This window comes from Herpailurus yagouaroundi, unplaced genomic scaffold (assembly GCF_014898765.1).
Source record: "Herpailurus yagouaroundi ecotype Mexico unplaced genomic scaffold, PumYag 530, whole genome shotgun sequence".
Lineage (NCBI taxonomy): Eukaryota > Metazoa > Chordata > Mammalia > Carnivora > Felidae > Herpailurus > Herpailurus yagouaroundi.
In genome coordinates, this window is record NW_024412747.1 from 8664527 (window position 1) to 8677356 (window position 12830).

Sequence of the window (12830 nt, forward strand, 5' to 3'; positions counted from 1 at the left end):
GGAGCCCGGAGCCTGCTTCAGATTCTGTGTCTCCTTCTCTCTCTGCCCCTCCCCCGTTCATGCTCTGTCTCTCTCTGTCTCAAAAATAAATAAACCTTTAAAAAAAAAAAAATAAAAAAAAAAAAAAACTTTTTAGAAAGTATTTCCTTGAGTTAAAATTGGCATTGTCAGACAGATGTGTGAGTCTGAAGCTATTGTTTCTGAACCCTCACTTATTTCACTGATATTTGTTGGAGTCTGCTTCAATAAATATTTAATACTCAATGAGTATCAGTTATTATATAACAAAATATTACTATATGTATTAATATGTAATAACATAATGCAGAATTATAAAATAATATATGATATTAATATAAATATGACACACTAAATATAATATGTGAAATATAATCATCATATTATATTATCATATCAATAACTAAATGCAACCAATAAATAGGTAGGCAGGTCCTATACAAGACACAAGAGGCAAACAGTAGCAAAGAGGAAGTTCTCCCGGCCCTTCTGACGTTATATATTTTTTCCTATGATATTAAAGACAGTTATTTTGTGAATTGGTGGGCCAAAAGAACTGATTTGTGTGTAAGCCCCTCCTAAAAGGGCTCCCAATCTGTCATTTACTTTGAATACTGTACATTTGACTCAAAATCATGGAAAATGGAAAGAACAGCTCTAGTCTGGCCTGAGCTAGACACAAAATAAAGTGAAATGGCGTGACTTACAGAAATCGCTTACAGCAATTTATTGGGAGGCTGGGTCCTTGAGAGAACGCAGGTGCAAACCGAAGGCACTGAGGGTATTTGTGGGTGTTTCGGAAGGAGTGTCCATTCAAGGACTTTGGTTCGCATATTACTGTGCCTTCCGGACTTTCAAAAAGCAGAGACCGGGAGTGAACCGGGCCGTGTGAAAGGATTGCGGACTTCATCAGCGATTCAGGATGCGGGGCCAGGACGTGAGGGTGATCTGGCTGCGACGTCTGTCACCCCATCGATCGCCAGGGTTGATTTGGCTGATCTGGCTGGCTAGGCAGGTGTCCCCTTCCTCCCTCACCACTCTGTGCGTGCCCCTCCAGAAGCTGCGTGCTAGGTCGAACAGGACGACCTTCCCTGATAGAGGACAGTTCTTCGGTCAAGGTTATACGAGTTAGAACCTCCAAACAAGCTCTCACGGATGCAGGGCCAGAGGTGCGGACGTCGTCAGTGAGGCAAGGAGCTGGGGAAGGTGGCGTAAGTGTTACGTATCCCGGATAAGCCATTCGGGGGTTGCTGGCAAGTTTCGGTTTCTGAAGATGGAAACATCAACTTACATTTTAAGTCCTTAAAAAGACGCTAAAAAGCTAAGCGAGTATCCATCCATCATTTGACAGTGAGAGTATAAGCAGGTGTTTTCACCTAAGTAGAGCTCCCCCTACCCCACATCCGCCCTTCCCTATGGTCACTGAGGTTTGCTGGCATTGCGTGTGGAGGTACGCAGAAACAGAGCAGAGTGTCCCAAAGGGAAGGGGACAGCAAGTCTCCATGTTCTTTTTTTATTTCTATTTTTGAATCTTCATTTATGTATTTCTTTACTTTGAGGGGGAGGGGAGGGGAGAGAGAGGGAGAGAGAGAATCCCAAGCAGGGATCGACACGGGGCTCGATCTCACAACCGTGAGCTCATGACCTAAGCTGAAATCAAGAGTCAGACTCCACTGGCTGAACCACCCAAGTGCCCCAGTTCTGCTTGTTCTAAGACTGACATCAAGTAATGGAGACCATCTTTTTCAAAAAGGAAGTCAACGTAATCCCACTTGGGCCTGAGGTGACATTCCCACGGGGACTTCCGTCCCTATAGCCGGGCCGTAAGTCTCAGGGAAGACCACAGGTACCACCGAAATCGAAGAAGTGGTTCACCATCTGAGTCGCGATGTTGAGATTTTTTTTTTTTTTTTTTTGAATCCACAGTTAGAAAAAGTCTCTTCCTTTTAATCTTCTAGAAGCCAGGCCTAGGAGGAGCCAGTCCCTAGGAGGGACTCCAGAGGGGTGCTTCTTCCCTAGTGTGGGGAGAACGTTCTTCTTGTCATGAAAGTTGGGTCAAGACGCTTAGTGTCTGGGTGGAGGAAGGTACGGTGGGGGGGGGTACGGTGGGGGGGGTGCGGAGTTGGCTGGACAGAAGAGGCCGAGGCAGGCTCCTGGCTCCATACGGCCTGTGTGTGGCATACAGATGACCCAGCGTTCCTCCAGCTTCTCGCGAGGAGCGGGACAAAACCAAAAACCAAGGGTTGAGGGGCCACAGGATGCAGGGACTTGATAATAGGAGCCAGTCTCCAGCAGGGGGAGCCCACGAGACCCACCCCAGGGCCATCCACAAGCCAGCACTGTGAGGAAAGACCTCCAGTGCCACAGGATACAGCGGGAAACCAAAGGCTTTGGGCCCCCACTGCCTCCAGTCCCAACCCACCCTACACCCAGACCCACGATGGGGAGGAGGATGAGGTGTTTAACCCCACCTAGGGAGGGAGCTGCACTTGGAATGGTCTGCAACATTCTACTTAAACGAGAAGGTGCTGAGATGCGGGAAGTTTCCCAACTCACTCTCCCTACAAGGCACGGCGCCACAAGGAAGAATGGACAAGCCAATGGAGAAGCCATGTCATCTTTTTCCCACTGATGGTAGCATGCACCCTCTCCCTCCACCGAGTGGGGGCAAACACAGACATGTGCCAGAGTCACTCTGATAATCAAGCCCCCGAACCTGCGTGGGACAATGAGGCCGTGAGAGAAAAATCGCTGTGGGAAGGCAAGGAAGCCGACTTCGTTCTGGGTCGTGTGGCAGCTGACACAGAATCGCTCTGTCCGCCATCCCAGCAGGCTGTGGTAAAATGGATTGAGGGACCCATGTCAGAGAGAGCAGACTAAGTGTCCGTCTCCAGATGAACGGATGTGCAAAATGTAGTAAATCCATACAATGCAACATTATTCAGCCGGACAGAGGAAGGAGCATGGCTAATGTGTCTCACGGTTCATGCTGGTTCTCGGCTGGGACCTCAGCCAGGGCGAGCCTGAAACCCTGCATGGGCCCACCAATGTGGTGTTTCCTACTGTCTGCCCTCCCAAAGGACAAGTGTCCAATGTCAGAGCACGGGGGACAGGAATGGTCTGAGTTAGCTCTTATACTAAGAGTAGCTTCGGAAACTTCTGAAGACCCATCTCGTCATCCCGGTAAGACTCCCTGCCGTGTGGGCATAAAGAAACACCTATGAAATTTATCCCGTGACCCACGTATTACTTTCTAGAATGCCGAACGTTCAGCAAAGCTAGTGAGTGGTCGACTTATTTGCGAGCTTGGGTTGATGCTTCTTGCCTTTAAAAGCCAACTACTGTAATGGCTCCCGTAGATGGGTACAGCCTTTTACAAGTTTCAAAGCACTTTTAGTTCTTCCCCTATCATTTTATTATTTAGCTTCTAAAATAATGCGTCTCCGTCAACATTCTTTTTTTTTTTATTTTTTTAATGTTTATTTATTTTTGAGACAGAGAGAGACAGAGCATGAACGGGGGAGGGGCAGAGAGAGAGGGAGACACAGAATCGGAAGCAGGCTCCAGGCTCCGAGCCATCAGCCCAGAGCCCGACGCGGGGCTCGAACTCACGGACCGCGAGATCGTGACCTGAGCTGAAGTCGGACGCTCAACCGACTGAGCCACCCAGGCGCCCCATCGTTCTAACTAGTTTGGGCAGCAAAGGACTTTATTAAAACATTATCAGGGGCCTCGAAGAGCCTGCAGGGGGCCAAGGCCAAGTTTTGGGGCTGTACCACCCCAGGACTGCCCAGGGGGGATACCGCAGTGACACCCCAACAGTGCACCCTGGATGGAGCTACAACGACAGCTGCTCAGAAAACTCCAGTCCTTTACCTCCATCCTTAGAAGCAGATCCCGTTGGTGCCTCCTGCCCTCCCACCAAAGCCTCGCGCGGGTAAGTCTGATCGGCGGAGCTCAGGTCGCTAAGCTTGCATCAGGGACAAGGTAGAGTGAGAAAGTGCTTTTCTGGCTTCTCTTCTGGGGACAAAAGGTACAGTGGGAAAATTCCTCAGATGTAGGAAGAGTGTCCAAGGGACGCTGGCAGTCACAGATGATGACAAACACGATGAAGTGTCGCCAGACCAGCAGAGGCGGGGTTTTAAGGCCTTGAAATGGTTATTGTTGACTTCTTGATGATTACAGACAATCATTTACTGTAGATTCACAAGAGATCTGATAAAAGAGCACCAGTTTAGATTTCTCTAACCAATAACGTCCGTGTACTGACCCTGTGAGAGTTCTTTGAAAGACCTGGCCAGCTTTGGTTGCCACAGTTTCCCGGTTGATTCTTTCAAACCCCGTTTGAAGCAGAGCTCAAAGCTCTGTACTCACTGGGTGGCTGCATAATTGTTTTAATTCGTTTATTAAACACAATTCTCTCTCCTCGCTTCTGCCCTGCTCCTTTGATACACGCTCTGCAGCCGGGTCCCTAATGGATATGATGAGTGCTTCCCACCGTGTGCGGCGTGGGAGGGATGGGGTGTTACATCACTAAGCCGGGGACACGTCTCCATTTTATGTGGCAGGGACTCAGGCTGTTTCTTCTGACACGCGGGGCGAAGTCAGCGAGAGGATTCTTTAATAGTTTCATGCGAGCTCATTCTGCTCGTCACACGCCAAAGGGGAGCTGGAGACCAAGGAGGAAGATAGAGGGCCCAGAACAGGTGAGGCACCTTGTGTCAAACGACCGTCCCCTCACCGCCCCCACCCCCAGCCCAGGAATTTAACTGTGTGCATTTGAACACAGACATCCCAAGACAGATCGAAGACAGGTCCTTGGCAACACCAACGAATCATCCTTCTGGGTTCTAACCCAGACAATAGATACAGCTGAATGCAAATGTGATAGGCGTTTAGGGCGAGATGGGTCAACATGGCTTAGGCTTAAGACTGAAACAGGACTCCTCGCTTCCGGCACCCTGGATTGAGAAGTGATTCCCAGGGAGTAGTCTACCCAGCCCAATGCACCTTTGCTTGCCCCAATGATAGGAAGATTTTTGTCCTGCATTTTCTTTTGGAGGTCTTCTGGTTTCAGCCTTTATGTTTAAGCCCATGATTCGTTTCTAGTTAATTTTTGGATACGGTGTGAGGTAACGGTGATGATTTGTCTTCCCATGCATCCAGTCAATGAGAGAAATGCTTTCCAGCCAGTCCCCGAGAAGAACAAGTCTGGATCTTTCCCAGTGTATTCCTGGCAGTGGTCCAGCATAGCTTCTCTCCTGAGCAGGCCAGTGGTAACCGATCGAGTAACTGGAAGAAAATCCTCAAATTTAATAATATCTCCTACTGGGTTTCTAATCAGTTTCAATGGTGGTTCGTGCGTTTTATCCATTTCCCCTTTTCAAACTGATTCCTGTAGACCACATCAATTCACCTGTTTAAATCAAGCCTGAGGAAATGATAAGGCAACAAGTTAAAGTACACACAAGAGTCGTATTGGGGCGCCTGGGTGGCTCAGTGGGTTAAGCGTCTGACTTTGGCTCAGGTCATGATCTCACGGTTTGTGGGTTCGAGCCCCACATCTGGCTCTGTGCTGACAGCTCAGAGCCTGGAGCCTGCTTCAGATTCCGTGTCTCCTTCTCTCTCTGCCCCTCCCCTACTCGCACTCTGTCTCTGTCTCTCAAAAATAAACATTCAAAAAATCAAAAAGAGGGGCGCCTGGGTTGCTCAGTCGGTTGAGCGTCCGACTTCGGCTCAGGTCATGATCTCGCGGTTTGTGAGTTCGAGCCCCGCATCGGGCTCTTTGCTGACCGCTCAGCGCCTGGAGCCTGTTTCAGATTCTGTGTCTCCCTCTCTCTCTGTCCCAACCCACTCGCGTTCTGTCTCTGTCTCTCTCTCAAAAAAAAAAAAAATAAATAAACATTAAAAAAAATGTTTTAAAAAAATCAAAAAGCGTTTCATTAAGTACTGAACTTTTATTCTTAACCCCATGGCTGAACAAAAGCCCTATTTTTTTTTTTTTTTTTTTTTTTTTTAGCAGAAATAGAGCAGGCACTGGTGACTTGGTTGGTTGAGCCTCTGACTCTTGATTCTGGCTCAGGTCACGATCCCAGGGTCGTGGGATCGAGCCCCATATTGATCTCCCCACTGAGCGTGGAGCCTGCTTAAGATCCTCTCTCTTTCTCCCTCTGCCCCTCTCTCCATTCATGGTCTCTCTCTCTCTCTCCAAAACAATAAATGAAAAAAAGAAAAAGAAACAGAGAAGGCACCCTTTTCCCATCCTGTGCAATGGTGTGCACAGAAGCCATGTCCAAATAAATCCTAGAACTTAGATGTCATAGAGAAGAGAACAGCCATCAGTTTGATGAACCACTGGAAATGGGGATCTTTGCAGCTTTGGCTCATAACACTTGACTGGTACATTCTTGGATAGCAGTTCATTATTGGTGTGTATAAGATTACTTAGAGAGTTTCACCTGAGGAGCAGAGGTGTGTTGTAGCTGTTTTAGGAAGAATCTAGAAATTCCACTCTTAAAAACACCAGGCCTCTAGCCTTCCTTTCGGCCAGGACTGCCATCTTCCAATAATTCGCCAAAATGACCCACACAAAGGGAAAGAGGAGAGGTACTCGCTGTATGTCCTCTCGGCCTTTCAGAAAACACGGAGTTGTTCCTTTGGCAACGTACATGCGAATCTACAAGAAAGGTGATATTGCGGACATCCAGGGAATGGGCACTGCTCACAAAGGAACGCCCCACAAATGTTCCCATGGCAAAACTGGAAGAGTCTCCGACGTTACCCAGCATGCTGTTGGCATTGCCGTAAAGAAACAAGTTGAGGGCAAGAGTCTTGCTAAGAGAATTAATGCACGTGCTGAGCCCATCAAGCACTCAAAGAGCCGAGACACCTTCCTGAAGCGTGTGAAGGAAAGCGATCAGAGAAAGAAGGAAGCCAAGGAGAAAGATACTTGGGTGCAACGGAAGCGCCAGCCGGCCCCACCCAGCGAAGCACACTTCGTGAGAACCGAAGGAGAGGAGCCTGAGCTGCTGGAACCCATGCCCTATGACTTCACGGCATGAGAAATGTAAAATAAATAAATAAATAAAAGACCTCAAGACCGTAAGAAACAAACAAGAAAACCCACCCAGCATAGGAGTATCGAGGAGAGGCTATGATGCTTTTGAGTGGTCAGGGAGAGCTCCTGGAGGATTCGGTGCCTGATGCGATCATTGAGTCCCGAAGAGGGCATGACAGAAGGGATGGCGCGGGGAGCAAGGGCACAGAAGGAGAGTGGCGTGCCTGCGGCGGGTGGCGATTAGACTGGCGGGTGGGGCATGGAGAAACTGTGGTCCCGGCAAGCAGCCCGGAGACAGGCAGCCCCCCTAAATCCTGAAGGTACACACACCCTATTTATTTCCCTGACTAGGATATCACGATTATGAGATGCGTGAGTATTTTGTATGGTACTGAATGGGAATTTTGCCTGTCAAACCGTGACATAGCTTTCATGGTAAGACGCGTCCCAATTTCAAAGATGTTAAAAGGTGTGGTAAAAGCGTAGTCGGTCAGTGTGGTAGCCAGCCTCTGGGGTGACCGCAAAGATTTCCACGTCCTGGTATCAGCACCCTGGGCTGTACCCTCCCCCATTCGGCGGGGCGGACCAGACTTTCTTATGCCGAAGGCAGCTGCAACGATTTGGGGGCATGAGAGCTAGGTGATAATAACAAGGTTTGGGAAGACGGAAACCGATCAGGGCTTGAGACAGGAATTTGAGCTGGAGAGGTTATGAACGCCGTGGCTTATTTCCAGCAGGAGGACATCAGTTTCGACTTAGCAGAATCCTCATTTTCTTGTCCTTCAGGCCACCTGCCGGGCTCAGCATCGAGGCGAGCCCGGCTTCTCCATTCCCAGTGCCTTGCTATCACCTCACTCCAGTTAGAAATTTCTCTTCCCGTTGCCACGCCCTCCCTCATAACAGTCCTTCCATGGGACCATTCCAGCAGCTGAAGTCCGTCTGGGGCAAGTATGCTGAGAGCCCAGGGCCAAAGCGGGACCAGGCTCTGGGAGAGGATACAGTGTGTGCTAAGTCCCTGCAGAGGGAGGACAGGGCAGGAGGAGCTCCTGAAGGAGTCGTCAAACAGCTGATTCTAGATGAAAGTCTACAAGAACAAAAGCTCCCTACAAATAAATTGCACATAATCTGATTTGGCTCATACTTTCGCTAATAAGGCACGGAGCCTCGGCTTAAACACGCGATCCATGGAAGGGTCTCGACTTCTGGTCCCCAGTCCCCCAGGCCAGCCTAGTAGCACCTGCAGACCACCTCTGCCTCCATAAGAAGAAAACTCAGTGTCCACCCGCACTGAAGTCGAACATCCATGGAGGGGGGAGACAGCACCTGGTTCCTTAGAAAGCAGACTCCCACTGGGGTGTTTTGCTCACTTTTTTGATGAGTTAAAATAGGAGAACTCAGCATGAGAACTTGGAGGAGAACTCCCGCATTCACCTCAACAAAAATCGTTTTTATACGTGGGTGAAGGAGAAAAGGATTCAAGTCTGGTTTACTTTCTGTGACTATACTCAGGGGGAAGTTAGCAGGTGAACTCTATGTATTTTTATAAGTCCGATTTAAGAGAGTCAGAAGATTAATGTTATTGGTTCAAGACTATTTGTGTAATTAGCGAGCGCTGGTACAGATTCCTTCACCTTGCCTTAGGAATTGTCACAATCCTAAACAAGGGGAAGAAATCCACTCGCTTGCATTTTGTAATCAATTTCCTTCCACGCACGCCTTTTCTCCCTTCCTCAGGAAGTCACACGGGTGACTGTGGTACGTCCCACCACCTAGGAAGAAAGCAAAACTCACTTTGTGTGTTAGTCACACAATCTGATTGAAAGACCTGTTTACAAAATTAATAGCAGAGTTTTATTTAGCAGCGTGCACATTTTATTAAGCATCATTTTCTTCGCTCTACATTTCACACAGACCAGCTCTGCGGGGTTCTCTCTCTGGCAATATGGCAATCTAATTACCCAAATCACCCTTCTGGCTAAAAATAACTATAAAAGGGTTGAAAATCAAAGTCTTCTTCAAAGTGCTGATGAGCTGGCAAGACATCAAGACTTGGACCGTGTTGCATCCACACGACTCCTGACACAGAATGCTACGGGCACCAGTGACAGTCACAACAAAGTTTATTGCAATGAGAGGCAAGGCCGACCGATCGGGACCAACACTCTTGATAAGAGTGCGGCCTCGAACAGCCGGGGTGCAGAGTTTTTATGGCCGATCACATCCTTTTATCATCACCTGGGAACAGAACAGAGAAACAGTTCCCAGACGAGTTAGAAACAGTTGCCGGATGAGGTGATTATTGTAGACTTTCCGCCGCTAAGTTGCAACCAGTGGATCTCCTTGACCCTGCCTCTGATGCTCTTTTCTTTGAGCTTTTGTTTCCTTCATTGGTGAAGCCGGATTTACAAGGGTAGGACGCATAATTTACAAGAGGAAAGCAAGGAAGACCCCTTCCCACAAAGCTGGGACCCCAGAGAACCACACCTTCCGTGTAAACTTGACCTGGAAATATACCCAGCTCTCCCTGCCACCACGCCGCAGCACCACAGGGAAAATCACCCAGTTCCTTGGTGCACAGCAGCAGACGGGGAGACCACACCCGCGGGAAGTTGTATCGACAGACCAGACCCTGCACACATTTGCAGCAGCGTCACACGGCCTGAGGGCTGGGGGGAACAACCCTCGAGGTAAAATGCAGCTCGCAGAGATACCCCGCTAAGAGTCTCCTGGGCATCTGACAAAGTACGTGAAAATCTGCTTGAATTCCAGAAGAATTAGGAGCTCTTAACTCTCAAAGAACTTCCTATATCCAAGGAAAACAAGCAGCTCACAGAAAAATATCATAGATGTTCAAGGAAACACGGTAGCATGAGCGAGAGCCATCAGAAGCAAACAGTAGAAACGGACCTGCAAAGATCTCAGATCCTGGAATTACCAGACGCAGAATTAAAATGACCATGTTTCCGATGTTAAAAAATAAACAGGGGCGCCTGGGTGGCTCAGTCGGTTAAGCGTCCGACTTCGGCTCAGGTTGCGATCTCGAGGTCTGTGAGTTCGAGCCCCACGTCAGGCTCTGTGCTGCCAGCTCAGAGCCCGGAGCCTGCTTCGGATTCTGTGTCTCCCTCTCTCTCTCTCTGCCCCTCCCCCACTCATGCTCTGTCTCTCTCTGTCTCTCAAAATAAATAAAAAATCATTAAACAATTTTTAGAAAATAAAATAAACAAACTTTAACGGTTTGAAAAAGAACGAAGTTGCATGTCTAGAAAGAAACGTAGTAATCGCAGTAAAGAGCTGAACGCACGAATTTAACCCCACATTAGACATGACTGAAGAGAGAATTGGTGAAGAGGAAAGCAGATCTTAAGGAGTTACTAAATGTCCCACAGAAAGAGGAAGAAATGGGGCATTTGAAAGCAAAGTTATGAAGCCGTAACATGACGGGGGTGTAACAAAAACATCAGAAGGGAAGGAAAGAGATAAGACAGAAGAGATGAAGCAAAGGCAATATTTAGTGACATAATGACTAAAATTTTTTGAGAACTTTCAAGAGACACAAATCCACAGAGGTCCAACAAATGCCTAACGTAATGGAACTACAGAAAAACAATGACGGGAAGGAGGTCTTAAAAGGGATCGGAGGGTACCTTCAAAGGAGCAACCATCAGATCAGCTGAATCTCGATGGCAACCGTAGAAGCCAGACAAAAACGAAATGTTTTCAATGTGCTGACAGAAAATCACTACATGTGCACAGCCACAGAAACACACACCTCCCGCCAAAATGTATTTCAAAGATGAAGGCTAAGTAAAGACATTTTTAGGCTAATAAGAAATGAGCTTGCCACCAGCAGACCCTGGAGAATTTAGGGAAATTTTAAAGCGTGTTCTTTAAGTAGGAGGAAGGTGATACTAGATGCAGGGAATAAAGGGCAAAGAGACTGATAATTATAGGGACACCTGGGTGGCTCAGTTGGTTGAGCATCTGACTCTTGATTTCGGCTCAGGTCATGATCTCACAGCTCGTGAGATCGAGCCCTGAATACGGCTCGGTGCTAACAGCAGGGAGCCTGCTTGGGATTCTCCCTCTCTCCCTCTCCGCCCCTCCCCCACTCGTGCTCCCACGTTCTCTCTCTCAAAAATAAACAAATAAACAAAAAAGAGAAAATGCTAATTATATGGGTAATTTTTTTTTAATTTTTTATGTTTATTTATTTGAAAGAGAGAGAGAACAGGGAAGGGGCAGAGCGAGAGGGAGACACACAATCCAAAGCAGGCTCCAGGCTCCGAGCTGTCAGCACAGAGCCCGACGTGGGGCCCGAACCTACGAACTGTGAGATCATGACCTGAGCCGAAGTCGGACGCTTAACTGACTGAGCCACCTGGGCACCCCTATGGATAAATATTTATAAGGGGTGCTTAACAGTGATGTTTTGTGGGTCTAAATATGATGCAAAATTAAAATACATAAAAACAATAGCATGAAATACGGCATGTGACAAATGGAGTTTAAGTATTCTGAAATCCTTGAAATGACTGGAAGGAGATAAAAATATTTATTAACTCTAGGCTTTGATATGTTAAATAAGCATTAAGGAAACAGCAGAAGAATAAAAAGAATGTATTATTTCTACAGTCAAAGGAAAACTTAGAGGAAAAATCATATTAGAAAAAAAAAGGGAGGGTTCCTGGCTGACTCAGTCAGTAAAGCATATAACTCTTGATCTCTGTGAAACATTTTGAAAGTGATATAGAAAAATATCTTTATGACTTGAGGAAAGACAAGAATTTGGATGTAAATTTAAAACAATTAAATTAAAAAAAGAATTTATTAAAGAAAAAGCAGAAGCCATAACTTAAACAAACTCAACAATTTGAAAATTAAATTTTTTTTCAAATCAAAGACTCAGGCTAAAGAGACAGACAACCTTTGAGAATATATTTGCTACACATCTAGTCAGTGAATGATTAGTGTATGGAAAAAAAATACATATATTATTGAACATTTTCATATCTTTGGGAAAATGTCTATTCAAGTCCTTTGCCCATTTTTAAATTGGGGTGCTTGTGTGACTGTTCTTATTGAACTGAAGAAGTTCCTTACATATTCCGGATATTAATCCCTTGTCAGACATACGACTTACCAATACTTGACAGGTTTTTTGTTTTTGTTTTTTTCCAGGAAACAAAACCCAAAATGCTCTGAAAATCTATTACCATTCAACTAAACTCCTATACTCAAACTGAAAGAAATGATGTATGAAAGAAGGGAAGAAGGACCAGATACCAAAAACCTGGATCTCCCTGCTTCCATTTACCTCTTTTCTTAGAGCAGCTTTTCTAGATTTTCCTCCCTCATTTTATCAGAGATGATTCACACATGAGCAAAAGTCTCTGTTCCATAACCTAACTGTTCTTCCTGACCTACGATGCTGGAAGCAGAGAAACTGATGATAAGAAAAATAATATGGCGGTAGGGCTATTTATGGAACCAGTTTACGGAACACATATGATTTGTCCGTGTACCAGGTTAGGCACCACGCCTGTAAGGCACAGGTATTATTATCCCCATTTCACAGGCAAGGAGAATGGGACTCAGAAATGATAAGCCTTTTGCCCAAGGTCACGGGGCTGTAGGCAGAGAAGTCAGAACTCCATCTTGATTCCAAAGCCTGCGTTCTCAAGCACTGAGCGGTATTATCATCCCGGTGCCCAAAGAGAGGAAAATCCTACTGAACATTGGCTGTCCACCCATTAAG

The 12830-nt window shown here is 46.7% G+C and overlaps 1 protein-coding gene across 1 annotated transcript; it reads left to right on the forward strand.

The window, feature by feature from the left end:
• Window positions 1–6579: 6579 nt before the first annotated feature.
• Window positions 6580–7079, forward strand: LOC121023230 (60S ribosomal protein L21-like). The gene has a single exon (XM_040464971.1). It carries the CDS (start codon window positions 6597–6599, stop codon window positions 7077–7079), a length of 483 nt encoding a protein of 160 aa, XP_040320905.1. The 5' UTR covers window positions 6580–6596.
• Window positions 7080–12830: the final 5751 nt, after the last annotated feature.

What these genes read in the sequence shown, in the direction of transcription:
- LOC121023230 (XM_040464971.1), top strand. Translation starts at nt 6,597, where the DNA reads ATGACCCACACAAAGGGAAAGAGGAGAGGTACTCGCTGTATGTCCTCT.